The sequence below is a fragment of the Leptodactylus fuscus genome, chromosome 11 (assembly GCF_031893055.1).
Source record: "Leptodactylus fuscus isolate aLepFus1 chromosome 11, aLepFus1.hap2, whole genome shotgun sequence".
Lineage (NCBI taxonomy): Eukaryota > Metazoa > Chordata > Amphibia > Anura > Leptodactylidae > Leptodactylus > Leptodactylus fuscus.
In genome coordinates, this window is record NC_134275.1 from 24,377,683 (window position 1) to 24,391,986 (window position 14,304).

General features: G+C 43.3%; 1 protein-coding gene across 5 annotated transcripts in view; it reads left to right on the top strand.

Moving 5' to 3' along the window:
- The window catches only part of PHKA1 (phosphorylase kinase regulatory subunit alpha 1), a 67,284-nt gene that overhangs the window by 33,008 nt on the left and 19,972 nt on the right, over positions 1 to 14,304 (top strand). For 3 of the 5 annotated variants that reach the window (XM_075259734.1, XM_075259735.1, XM_075259736.1), the window contains exons 10-23: positions 95 to 148; positions 1,049 to 1,171; positions 1,266 to 1,361; positions 1,447 to 1,554; positions 5,291 to 5,369; positions 6,334 to 6,468; positions 6,964 to 7,073; positions 8,837 to 8,981; positions 9,088 to 9,166; positions 9,318 to 9,496; positions 10,770 to 10,931; positions 11,524 to 11,618; positions 13,575 to 13,714; positions 13,802 to 13,958. In XM_075259734.1, the coding sequence (XP_075115835.1) occupies positions 95 to 148; positions 1,049 to 1,171; positions 1,266 to 1,361; positions 1,447 to 1,554; positions 5,291 to 5,369; positions 6,334 to 6,468; positions 6,964 to 7,073; positions 8,837 to 8,981; positions 9,088 to 9,166; positions 9,318 to 9,496; positions 10,770 to 10,931; positions 11,524 to 11,618; positions 13,575 to 13,714; positions 13,802 to 13,958 (1,662 nt within the window). The remainder of the gene's footprint in view (positions 1 to 94; positions 149 to 1,048; positions 1,172 to 1,265; positions 1,362 to 1,446; positions 1,555 to 5,290; positions 5,370 to 6,333; positions 6,469 to 6,963; positions 7,074 to 8,836; positions 8,982 to 9,087; positions 9,167 to 9,317; positions 9,497 to 10,769; positions 10,932 to 11,523; positions 11,619 to 13,574; positions 13,715 to 13,801; positions 13,959 to 14,304) is intronic. The other 2 variants (XM_075259737.1, XM_075259738.1) reach the window with 1 other exon arrangement.

Consider the following 14,304-nt stretch of genomic DNA (forward strand, 5'->3'; position numbering starts at 1 on the left):
GGGGTAAATTATTGTTACGAATATGTCAGTATTCTGGAATAAAATTGATTAAAGGTTAATTATTTTTATTTTATTTTTTTCCCACATTGTATAGGGACGGTATGGCTGTTGCCGGTTTTTACGTGATGGTTATCGTACACCAAAAGAGGTATCTGTGCATTCTTTTTGGTTTAACATATTACTACACTAAGTTGACACTCACATTGACTTACGGCTCGTTCACATCTGCGACCGATCTCCGTTTTGCAGGTTTCCGTTTCCTGCACAAAACAGAGGCAGGAGACGGAAACCTGCAGGACTCTTTCTCATCCAAATGGGTTTGAAAGCTGTCTGGCAGTGAGTGTTTTATGCTCTCCGCTGCGAAACCAGTTTTTTTTAATCCGGACACAGAGTCGGACTTGCAGTACTCTGTGTCCGGTTTAAAAAAAACGGTTTCGCGGCGGAGAGCATAAAACGCTCCCGGCCGGACCCGGTCTGTGGTTTCCGTCTTCTTGCATGCAGAAGAACGCAGGTGTGAACCTAGCATTATCCGTTATTCTGATGGGTCTACTGCTACAACAGCGGTCACATGCAGACCCTGACAAACCTCATTAACTGTAATGATGGGATCCATCAAGTTTCCATTCTTTTAAAATGAAACCACTGGACAAAAAAAGTCAGACTTGGAGGACTTTTTTGTCTGGGGATTTTGTATGCACATTGCAATGGAGACTCCAATACAGATGTGAACATAGCCTTACAATTGCAAAACAAACTATGCATGGACTAGCCCAGAAGACTGTAGTATAAAATTTTCTAATTTGTCACTGTGATTCCTTATTGTCCCCTCCTTTTTCATGGAGAGCATGTAACATGGTCTTAAGACCTATTTATATGCCAGTTAAACCACTCCTAGAAATTCACACTACAATGCATCGTACAATCATTGTGCAATAGAATTCCTTTTAAAATAGCTAGAATAACCTCTTTATGATCCTAGAAATTGCTTTTTATTATTGTAGGGATTTCCTATAAACCATGCTATACTCCCTTTTTTTTTCCCCCTCAGGATCCATCCAGGTTATACTATGAACCAGCAGAGCTTAAGCTGTTTGAAAACATTGAGTGTGAGTGGCCGCTCTTCTGGACCTATTTAATCCTTGATGGGATTTTTATTGGTAATGTGGAGCAGGTGAGGCATAGCAGCTAGTATACACAATGTACTGTAATGCAGTATATATTTCAGATTGATGTGTAGCCTCACCACTTTTTGTGCTTCATATCAGGTGCAGGAATATAGAGAGGCACTTGAAAGTGTTCTTATCAAGGGACAGCATGGTGTACCCCTAGTTCCAGAATTATACAGCGTGCCTGAAAACATGGTAAAGCATCTTGTATAGAGGCGGTGTAATAGTTATAAATGCTAGAGGTTTAATTATGAAGCTGATTTATACTTTGCCTTTAAAGGTTGAAGAAGAGTATCAAAATCCGCACACAGTGGACCGCATACCCATGGGAAAGCTTCCACATATGTGGGGACAATCTCTTTATATTCTAGGCTGTCTAATGTCTGAGGTGAGTTTACTGTGTTTATATGCCTACCCCTAAGTTATAGGAAACCTCCATTTTAAAAAGGGATGTGAACAGTGGTGTAACTAAAGTCTTGTGGGTCCCGGTGCAATCTTTTGTCCAGGGCCACCTACCTCATCCCCCTACAGCGAATTCTTGATAGTGATGGTTACGGGTGATAAGGAGTTTAATCCACCTTACTGTGGTTAGGGGAATCTGTGGGTTTCCTTGGTTTATGGGCCAGATGGAAGCTGCAATCTCAATACTGATGCCGGGGCTTATGGGCTCTTTAAGGCTCCTAGGTCCCAGTGCATCTGCACCCCCTCAAGTTACGCCCTTGGATGTGAAACATAAATACAATACTCCTAAATATTGTAGCTGAAAAAAAAGTGTTGCACTTGGAATACCGTATAATATTTGCAAACACGAAATGTGATGGAGTTATTTCAAGATATGGGATTACCATAATCCTGTTCTTTGCTACTACTGTAGATATTTAACTCTTTCCTGCTTTGTGTCGTAATATTATGTTGCACTACACTAACCATCATATTTTTACAATGCAGTGATGGCAATGGCAGTGAGGCTGTACTTGTGCCACTACTTGCGGTGTAGTGTATTATAAAGTGGAAGCCTCATTCTAATACACAGGATTAGAGATAACGCTGATCCTGGATGACTAACCCATTAGAAGCCATTGTCAATGCTGTCTGAAGTGTTAGGGGCTTCCTCTCCTACACCTTATCAGCACCCGAGATCTCAGAGTGTCAATGGCAGATCCTAATGCAGCATGTGTTTGGAACAATAAAAGGGGAAAAATAAACACCTGTCGCATAAATAAGTCTTTTATTTTCGTTAGAAAATATAAAAGCTATACATAATTACTATAGCCAGGTACAGATAAAAGTTGTTGTGTTTTTGTTCACGTTCCAAAAAGTGCAGTTAAAAAAATAAAATAATAAAAAATCTAAAAGTTGTATGTACTGTATTGGCACCAATGAAAACTGCAAGTTATTCTACAACAAAACAAGCCCCCAAACCGCTCCAGAGATGGACTATGTCTTTTAGGTGTATTTGAATGCAGTAGTGAAACATTAAAACAAACATAAAAACGCTATAAAAATCTAATATTGATGGAATGTACTGACTGTGCCCAAGCTGAACACTTTTTAAAGAGAAAAAAAATAGTGGCAGTACGGTTTCCCCCCCTTCTCTTTCTACCCAAATAAAAATATAAAGAATACCATACTGTACATACATATAGGCCAGGGGTAGGGAACCTTCGGCTCTCCAGCTGCTGTGAAACTACAACTCCTAACATGCTCCATTCACTTCCATGGGAGTTCCAAGAACAGCAGAGCCAGTATGCATGCTGGGAGTTGTAGTTTTGCAACAGCTGGAGAGCCGAAGGTTCCCTACCCCTGATATAGGCTATGTTTTGGTTATATAAATTGTCCTACAAAAAATAAGCCCACATATCTTTGACAGCAGGGCTGCGGAGGCTAAGCTACTAACTCTGACTCCAACTCCACAACCCTGTTTGACAGAAAAACCGCCTACGCACCACTCTATTACTCACAATGGGGACATCGGAGATAATGCTGCACTTCGGCTACATCAGGCGCTTCCGTTGAAATGAATGGAGCCTTGTTGCTAGGACAAAGGTCCCATGTTCTGCTGATCTGTTAGGGCAGGGGTAGGCAAGCTTTTTTGTTCGAAGTGCCGGTCAATAATTGTAAGTTTTACGACCCCTAAAGTCATATACCACAAATGATAACACAGAAGTGCTGCCACCAGATGCTTTAGGACATGTGTTTACTGCTATTTCCTGGAACTGGAAAACTGGAACTTTTACTTCGAAGTAAAACTGCATTCACATGATGCATCTTTGCATTTAAAAAAAAAAAACTGCTTTTTTTTTTTTTTTTTTTGTACAAAAACACACTGTTATACAGAATAATGTTGCACACGGTATTATGTTCAATAGAGATTCCTGCACACAGTATTATGTCCCATAACCGTAGCAGCTCCTGCACACAGTTTTATTTCTCATAGCAGCACCTGCACGCGGTACTACGTCCCATAACGGCCCATTCACATGGTATTACTGTATGTCCCATAGCGTCCACGTCACATGGTATTACTGTATGTCCCATAGCGTCCACGTCACATGGTATTCTGTCCCTGCACACAGTATAATATTCCAAATTTTATAATATTCCATTTTCAGCACTCATTTGCTATTATTATACTGTGGGGTCTCTTCAGACCCAAGAGTATAATAAGCAGATCCCCAGGAGAGGCGATGAAACATAAAATATTACTCGCCTTCCCTGCACACCACAGTGGCTCTGTTCTCTTCGGCGCTTCTGCCTTAAGTAAGAGATCGCTGTTTGGGTCACATCTGGTGTCATTTTGCGTAATGATGCCGACGTGACCCCCTAAGGTCCTGTCAGCAGTCTCTTACTTCAGGCAGAAGCACCAAAAAGAAAAGAGCCACTGTGGTGTGCACGGAAGGTGAGTAGAATTTTTTTTTTTTTTTTTTTTTTTTTTATGTTTCATCACCTCTCCTGGAGCTTCACTTATTATACTCTGGGGTCTGAAGAGTTCAAGTTCACTACATGTAAATAACAGTGATACAAGGGTCTCCAACTGCTTTGACTGGAGGTCAAGTGAGAGGGCAGGGCTTAAAGTGTACCTAAACTTTCAAAAACTTTTTGGGTTTTCTAGCAGTGTTTATGACCTTAATACATTTTAGATTTTTACCTCCTTTCTGTGAAATCCTGTGCTGAAATAGACTTCTGTCCTTTATGCTGTGCTGTAATAATGCAGAGAATCAGAGTCCCGGGGCAGTGGCATAACTAGGAATGGCAGGGCCCCCCGTGGGGAACTTTTCAATATGGGGCCCCCCTCCCTCCCTGACTAACAGCGAAGACCCCGACTGTGACTGTGTTTTTAACTGGTGAGATCTTGGAAGGAATAGACAATGGCCAAGATATAACTGTTCGAAGTAGCCATCTCCCACCCTTTCCTTCTGACTCTGTTTCCCAGTATTCATAACGCCTGTACACCCGCACTCCAAAGAGAAACAATGCCAAGAATGAAGTAGGGACAGAAGTGGATGTCAGTGCAGGTTCACAGTTGTTGGAAATGTTAGGTACGCATGAAAAATCTTTCAAGGCTCCTGCTCTAGCCAGATATCTTACAGCCGGACAGAGGACTATTGGAAGGAAGAAGGGTAGACATGACCAACCTGAGAAAGGGAGAGGAGATTACTTTATTTCTCAGTTTTAACTGTAATATGAAACAATTTAGGAATAAGGGAAATAAGGTAATGAAGGGAGAAAGGTGATGGAGTGTTTTGTGATTATTTATTATTATTTTTTGTCTTCATGTTCTTTTAGATTATTTTTTGGTCTTTAGTTGCTTCAGTGTGTTGCATATTCTTAGTATAGCAGCAATGTTTCTAATAAGACTTTTCGCTGAAAGAATGCTTAAGGCCCCATGTTGTGGAAACGCAGTGTTTTTTTGTTGATGTGGTGGTTCGTGCCAATGTCAGCAGTGGATTTAACAGAAGGGAAGCCTTAAAGTGCTTCCTTTTTATATTTTCCATTCCTTTTGCAGCCACTCCTGACGTCTCCAAAAAAAACACAGCAAAATTTGCACCAACAAAAAAAAAAAAAGGTTGTTTCCTTTAGTGTATTCTCCATACTCTTATATACCTCAAACTCCCTTTATGCAGGGTTTCTTGGCACCTGGAGAAATTGATCCCCTCAACAGAAGGTTTTCTACTGTCCCCAAGCCAGATGTGGTTGTTCAAGGTTAGTTGGATGATGTAAAGATATTTGGTATACGTGATGAATGTGTTTTCGTTTGTCTCTTACTCTGTTAACAAAAGGGGTTAAGGGTGGTTTAGTGGGAGGAACATTAAAGCCATGTTCATATCCATGCTGCCGTGTCCAATGTTCTAGTCCATTGTAGGACCAGGAGAATGGAAAAAGGGACTGCAATGAATCCTGAGACTGCCACTGACTTTAAGGAAACAAGTGGCCATATTAGTGATGCACTATGTGTACTACCTCATCAAACCTTTAAAATAAGTTTACCTTTGATCCAGCTTACAGTAATTGAGTACCTATTTTGTCCTATGGATGCTGTCAAACAACCCTAGACCTTTCAGGTGGTAGTGTTGTCTGCACATACATTTATGTTTACTATATAGAATCAGGGCAACTGGTTACAAAACTGTTGTGTAGTAAGAAAACCATATTAAAAAAGTACGAATTTGGTAGCCTAGGGGGGCGTCTGATGTACTCAGATGTGGCTTTAGGTACATCCAGTTCCTGGCCACCTGTACTTTTGCACGGCACCGCTGTGTGAATGAGCTCTCAGTGAGTGACACTCTAATTTCAGCTGGATATCACTGCAGGCTGTGCATAGAAGAGCTGCGCACGAGATCATTGCAGTCATTCATAGCACTTGTTACTATACATTTCACCTGTATATTAATCATTAAACTGAAACCCTGTGATGTCCCGTGTCTTATCATGCCGGTGAGATACATAGTAACGTGACACTCATTAATGTAATTAAAAAACATGTACAGTTCTTTAGCGAAAAAGCACCTTGTAAACTTGAACCGAATGTTGACCACGGCCCTTCTTCAGTTGCCCTTATTACATGTCAATAAAATATCTAAAAATAAATTTAATAGCCAGAATTGTTAGCCTTCTACAAAAACTGATAGAAAATATGCTTAAACAACTTGATTCAATGTATCTACAGTTTGCATACTAGCAGAGACTGAAGAAATCCGTGCACTCCTTGAGAAACATGGTATTGTGGTGGAAACGGTGGCTGCAGTGAACCCAATCAGAGTGCAACCAGCTAGGATTCTGAGTCATATCTATGCCCGTCTGGGTGAGTGAATTTATGTATACACGTGTTTTGTTTTTTTTTTTGTTTTTTTTTTTTCGACCAGTGTTTGTTAATTGGATTGTGTAACTCTTACAATATACGTACATTATGTGAAGAAAAGTATTGGGACGTATCACAATTCGATGGGTCTTGCAGGCATGGAGAACTTTGATTATCTCACATATTTTTATTTTTTATTTTTTTTTTTACCCTACCATGCTTCTGGTTCTGTTTTTTGGACTCTGCCTAAATGTACGCCCATCCATTTGCTTCCGTTGTCATCAGTCTATGGAAGATTTGTTAAATGGCTGGTCACAATGTGATGTAAACAGCCCCTTAGTGTTACTTGTTTTCTTCTGTAAAGCGTAGGATGTTACCAGAAAGCTTCTAGTTTTTTTCACTCTCAATATTTGTTCTCTCTGTTCTATAGCAGCATTTAGTTTTTGGGGTCTGTTTCATGAACTTTTATTTTGTTTGTACTTCTTTATTTGTATGCAGGGCGCAACAAAAAGATGAAACTGACTGGAAGACCCTACAGGAATATGGGTGTTCTTGGTACCTCCAAACTGTACACCATACGCCAGAACATTTTTGCTTTCACGCCACAGGTATACACTTTAAGCAGAGAGTATCATTTGTCTGTAGCTGTAATGTTTTGTTCTGTTCTACTAAGAATATATGGCTTATAAGTGTGTTTATTATATGTAACACAGTTATGTTGTTGTTTTGTTTCTTGCTGACCTCGCTTTATTGAAAGAAAAAAAAAACATAATATACAATTGCAAAATTGACCCAAGCTCACAGCAATAGATATGTTGCTGAAGGTACAAAGGGAACAATATAATAAAACCAAGTGTATGATGCGTGAAACTACATGACCAATAATGTATACGTTATACATACTATGTGTGTGTGAGAGCAGGGAGATGAGGCAGCAGCAGCCTCTCTGCTCTCACACATACAGAAGACAAATAGCAGAGAGGGTGCACGGAGAAGGCTAATTAGCATATGAATAAAAATGGACTTATTCAGAAATTACTGAGGTAATTCACATACAAAAGGTAGATGTGGAATAGCAATTTCTAAAGTCATTAACTAAAAATGACTTTTCCCAAAGATAGAGCCCCTTTAAAGAGAGTGAAAAGTGTGAGAACTGTACATAGGAAATGGAAGAAGAGAGGGACTGATCTGGGTAGTGTGAATTGTGGATAGAGAGGGATGGGAGAAATGCCAGGACAGCAAGCAATAATGCAGCTCAATTATACCATACATTTCTGGCTTCCAAGCTTTGCAAAGTACTGGGATTGGACATATACCTGAACACCTATCTGCGCAGAGCCATACTATCGCCCCCCCCCCCTTACAAATACTCAAATAAAATAAAACCTGGCCAACCCCTTTTAATTTTTGTTTTACACAGTACAAATACGTCCTAATCCAAAGTCTTATTAAAGGGGTATTCCCATGTCCCTTGCTCACCAGTCTTCGCTGCTGCAAAGACTTCTTTCTTCCTGGTTTTCAACGTCAATTGGGCAGGGTTTCATATGCAAAGCCATATTGTCTGACTACCTCCAGTTTAGCTCTTCCCCCAAATTAGTGTATAGCTCCACCCACTGCATAGAGTGATATTATGGGATGACTGAAGGGCCTGTGATGTCATCAAAGGTCCTATAACACTTGGATTTAGCTTGTTCTATATAGAGTCGGCTAAATCCTAGTGGGCTAAGGGACCAGGTCCTTCTGCCCACTAGCTTTTAACCTGCTCTATATAAGAAAGCTAAATCCTAATGAGCAGAGGGACCAGGTCCCACTAGGATTTAGACTGTTTTATATAAGAAAGCAGCACTCATTTCCCCCCTTCTTTATCTGAGAGCAGGAAGCCTAGGTCACTTGTGTGGTGCAGACACAGGAACAGCTACAGACACAGGCTCGCTCCCGTGCACTTAGCCCCTCCTCCCCCGAGAGCATTTTTGGTCTTAAACTGAAAGTAAAGGAAGGTCATATGACTTTCTAGATTAGGTTATACACATCACCGTTCAGTGTAATGAAGTTTAATATGATTTTTGGATTATGAAGATTTTTTTTTTTTTTTCTGTATTTCTGAGATGGTACAGTGCTTCAGAATTGTTATTCTTCTGGAAAATAGAAGTATCTAATAAAACAGACAAGTCAATAGAAATGGCAGATCTTCTTTAAATTAATTTTCTGCATTCCCTTATATTTTATGTAAGTATTTATATTCTATTGCTGCAGATCCCTGAATAATATATTTGTAAGTGTAATAAGAATCATGAATGTGACCTGTTTTCCTCCCTTATACAAAGACCACTTATTGTGATGCAGAAATTGACTTGGTTCTGTTCTAATATAGTTCATAGATCAGCAGCAGTTTTACCTCGCTCTGGATAACCGGATGATAGTGGAGATGTTGCGCACGGACTTGTCCTACCTGTGTAGTCGCTGGAGAATGACTGGAAGACCAACCATCACTTTTCCAATTTCACAGACCATGCTTGGTAATATTGCTTATATGTTTATCTTACATTGTTACCACATTCCTGTTGGTGCCTCCACTTTTCCAATTTAATCACCTTTTTTTTTTTCACCCCATGATCATCTTAGACGCGTCAGGCACAGATCTGGATCCAGCGGTACTTGCTACTCTACGGAAACTCCAGGATGGATACTTTGGTGGAGCCAGGTATGACAGATCTTTCTGTTTGGCTTAGATACAGTCCTTCTGTGTTTATTCTAGCAGCCGTAAGATCCCAATGGCAGTGTGTATATAAAACTGCAGTATTTGTTCATCTGTGGAGGTTAATTTCTCCCTTTATTCCAATTGTTGAATACAGAATTCAGACTGGACGCTTGTCAGACTTTCTTACTACATCATGCTGCAAACATCTAAGCTTCATGGACCCTGGTGTGGAGGGTAAGCTGTGCACCGGGGGGAGTGTCTGCCTCGGGGGCCAGTCAATCATCGTGCAGGAGCTGGAAACTCCCCTGCATGTGGCTCCACCAGCCGATGATGGTAAGAGAGGTGGAGAGCAATAAATAGGACAAAGACTAGATAAAAGGAGGGTTGATTGATAAACTGATCAAGGAATGGATGGTATTCTAATCCATAGGGTAAGAAATCTAACAATTGACAAAAAAATTGAAGATTATTTTCCGTATTGACTTTAATATTTGTCTTACTCGAGCTTTATTTAACTGTAATATTTCACCTTCTAACAGGAGAAGCTGTATATCTTACTAAGCTTCTGCCACTTACGATAACAAAGAGTGTAATAATGCCGGTGACGGCAAAGGATGACAAAAGGACATCGAGTGTTTATCAACTAAAACAGACATAACATTATTGTGGATTGAAAGTACACAACAGACCTTTATTCAGATTATACACAATATACAACACTGTAAATTCTGTACAAATTCTACCAAAAGTTCATAAGCTGTAGTAGTAAACTTGAGTTGCATTATCCCCATGATTTTCAGGCTACAGCTTCAATACCACACAACACTAGCATCCACTGTTTGGTAAGAAAAGAATGGCACGGCGCTCCCCGATCAGAACTTCTTTATATGTAAGCATCGAGAATATCAGATTGCAGCCATTTTACACTACACGCACTTTGCCATGGGTGATCCTGTTATGGATGCTTACTAGGAATATATCTTATGATCAACGAGTGCCACAATATTCGTTTTCTATCCAAAAGTGGATTAGAGTTGGACTACATGTTTGCAGTGTGCTTGAGCTTTACTGCACACAGAACCGCTATAATCCTGCATGTGTGACCACTTACAGCCCTGTATTAGTGCTTGGCCCGATTTGTTTATGTGGATGGAGCATAAGACTAGCAATGGCATTGCTTCATTAATATTGTGAGACTGCAACTACATTTGTGCATTCAGCGAATGATTTGGTCGAATGTGGTCGAAAGAGATTATTATGTACACTAAATACTCTCTTGGAGATATGCTGATTGTGATATTGTTGTTCAGAGCCTTGTTTTTTTTTCAAGAAAGATGAGTTTCATTATTTAGAAAATGGAGTGGTTAGTAAGGCAATAAACTGAAAATCTTGTTTTAGAGAAATTAGAATTTCTAATGTCATTAGCTCAAACATGTAACTGGCTGGAGTGCATTGCATGGCATTAACACAGCTTGGTACTTTTTGGCACGGTCACCTGCTTTAGCTCGGTCACTGACATTTATTAAACTACTACTCCTTGCTAATCTTGTTTTTTCTACTTGCTGATATTTGCAATTTTTCACTTGTGCTTCTCTGCCCATTATAGAAGACTCAGAGGATGAAGTAGCTCAGTACCTAAGCCATCTCCTGGGCACCAGTGCACCTCGGCCAACACAAAGAGGAGGATTGCAACGATTTCGTGCTGCAATTCATAGCACTAGAGATCTTATATCACTTCGCACAAAAGCTAAAAGTCTGAATGTTCAAAGTAAGATTTCATTTTGTCATATTTATCTTTTATTGAGAACATTTGTATAGAAATGTTTACTTATGCGAAATGTTGAATGCTTTTTACTGGAAATATTTTCCAAGTTTCCTAGGTTTTTCTATTTTATTTATTAAACATGATTTTAAATTGGGTCGTAATCGCCCAGCCCTTCCTTAAGCCCTCGGTGTGGTGTCTACAAAGAGAGTGGCGCGAATGCAGAGTCTCACTGCAGGGAGAGACCGAGTTTGGAGATGTACTGGGAGTGTGTGATAGCAGAGAATGTACAATCACTTATCCATAGAGAATATGTCCATGGGCAGCGATCATTTGTGTGAGGGGTGAAAGCTTGGGACTGGTGCATGCTGGATGTCTTTGAGCAGTGGACCATAATTGCAAGCTGGGCACAACCTCTTTAGACTGGATCATTGGTATCAGTGGGGGTCTGACTAGCAGAGGGGCTATAGCAGAGGGTGCGTCTGATCTTTAGGAACGAATCAATGATATAATATGAATCCATGCCAGTTTTCATAAATCTCTCACATTGAAATAGTTCAGTAATTTTTTGATGTCCCTCTTATCCAATAACTTCTAGATGTACAGATGTACCTGCCTACCAAGTTATTTCAAGCTACACAGCCCTCATTTGATCTGCTGAATGCTGAGTCCCAAAATCAGAAAACAAGCAAGGTAGTTGTCTTTTACACTAGGAAGGACAAGCTTAAGCTTTAGTTTTGTATAAAAATACATGTAAATGTAGTAATTTTAATATTGAAGTGGTTGTCCAGTTTCAGACACATATTGAGAAAGAAATGTTATCTACTCTGTTTCAATTCGAATCTTTCTAGAGATTTTTCTTGCTGTCATTCATTGTTAATTCCAGTAGATAAAAATCAGTCCACGGCCGTGTGGGCTGCAGTCCGCGGCCGTGTGGGCTGCAGTCCGCGGCCGTGTGGGCTGCAGTCCGCGGCCGTGTGGGCTGCAGTCCGCGGCCGTGTGGGCTGCAGTCCGCGGCCGCGTGGGCTGCAGTCCGCGGCCGCGTGGGCTGCAGTCCGCGGCCGCGTGGGCTGCAGTCCGCGGCCGCGTGGGCTGCAGTCCGCGGCCGCGTGGGCTGCAGTCCGCGGCCGTGTGGGCTGCAGTCCGCGGCCGTGTGGGCTGCAGTCCGCGGCCGTGTGGGCTGCAGTCCGCGGCCGTGTGGGCTGCAGTCCGCGGCCGTGTGGGCTGCAGTCCGCGGCCGTGTGGGCTGCAGTCCGCGGCCGTGTGGGCTGCAGTCCGCGGCCGTGTGGGCTGCAGTCCGCGGCCGTGTGGGCTGCAGTCCGCGGCCGTGTGGGCTGCAGTCCGCGGCCGTGTGGGCTGCAGTCCGCGGCCGTGTGGGCTGCAGTCCGCGGCCGTGTGGGCTGCAGTCCGCGGCCGTGTGGGCTGCAGTCCGCGGCCGTGTGGGCTGCAGTCCGCGGCCGTGTGGGCTGCAGTCCGCGGCCGTGTGGGCTGCAGTCCGCGGCCGTGTGGGCTGCAGTCCGCGGCCGTGTGGGCTGCAGTCCGCGGCCGTGTGGGCTGCAGTCCGCGGCCGTGTGGGCTGCAGTCCGCGGCCGTGTGGGCTGCAGTCCGCGGCCGTGTGGGCTGCAGTCCGCGGCCGTGTGGGCTGCAGTCCGCGGCCGTGTGGGCTGCAGTCCGCGGCCGTGTGGGCTGCAGTCCGCGGCCGTGTGGGCTGCAGTCCGCGGCCGTGTGGGCTGCAGTCCGCGGCCGTGTGGGCTGCAGTCCGCGGCCGTGTGGGCTGCAGTCCGCGGCCGTGTGGGCTGCAGTCCGCGGCCGTGTGGGCTGCAGTCCGCGGCCGTGTGGGCTGCAGTCCGCGGCCGTGTGGGCTGCAGTCCGCGGCCGTGTGGGCTGCAGTCCGCGGCCGTGTGGGCTGCAGTCCGCGGCCGTGTGGGCTGCAGTCCGCGGCCGTGTGGGCTGCAGTCCGCGGCCGTGTGGGCTGCAGTCCGCGGCCGTGTGGGCTGCAGTCCGCGGCCGTGTGGGCTGCAGTCCGCGGCCGTGTGGGCTGCAGTCCGCGGCCCTGGGGGCTCCAGTCCGCGGCCCTGGGGGCTCCAGTCCGCGGCCCTGGGGGCTCCAGTCCGCGGCCCTGGGGGCTCCAGTCCGCGGCCCTGGGGGCTCCAGTCCGCGGCCCTGGGGGCTCCAGTCCGCGGCCCTGGGAGCTCCAGTCCGCGGCCCTGTAGTTCTCCCTCCAACTCTTCCCTCTCTGTAGACTTCTATTGAACAAATTAAAGCAAATAGGTAGTTTACTTCAATGAAGCGTATTACAGCTTATAATCCATAAAATATAAAATTATGTTCAGTTATGCTTTAAATGCAAAAAATGATGCCCAAAGTTTGCTTAAAAATTCTAACCCAAAGAAAGCCAACTAATATATGTGGTGTAAGTTTAGACTACACCGGCCGTCTCAAAATGTCCCAGATTTATCACCGTGGCTGGATGATAAATCTGGTGCATTTTTGTATCAGTAAATTTGGCCCAACATTTTCTTTTATGGTCCCTAGCTGTATTGCTGCCAATATGTCCGGTATATATTTTATTAAAGTACCGTCTTCCCTGTTGCTGTTAAGTCATGGTTTCTTTTAAGCATCTTTTGTATGCATTGTTTCAATTTTAAGATGCCGGCCAGCTATGCAGAGATGTGTCTTCCTCAGGATTCATCAGGGCAGACAGATTTTGCTGCTTTGGTGGATATCTTGCGGGATACTGAAAGCGTCCAGGAGCAAGCAAACATCCTGTATATTTTATATACCATGAAGTGAGTTTATATATTCTCAAATTTTTGTAAGATACTCTCTGTATACTTCTCAAAGTTCTAATTGTGTTTTACTTTTAATCCTGACAGAGGATTGGATTGGGACACACAGATATATGGACAACCTGGTGTGACTGTAAAAGATCTTCTGGTAGAACTGTATGGAAAAGTTGGCTCTACACGGCAGTGGGCATTGATACGTTGTATTTCAGGCATCCTGAAGAAGAAAGTGGAAGCTCTGGATGAGGTATGTCTGGAATGACTCTGCAAGTGTTACTTTTCTTTGCAATCTTGCACTCTAAAGACTGCTTGAATCAAATGTACCTCTTACAATACTGTAACAAGTTATCAGTAGAACAATGACTTCTTGGGAGCCTCTGGCAATAAATGACTGCTTTAAGAATAGCAGTGCTGGAGGCCAGGCAGCATTGCAATGGGAGTGGAAGGGGGTGACCAGTTTGCGTCAGAATGGGAGCGATGAATTGGTATTGAAGAGTATGCCATTATTTAATTTATGTACACAATGCTGTGCTGTTTGAAGCATACCCTCTAGAACAGAAACAGTCCTACATGCTACAAAGGTCTTGCTTGGT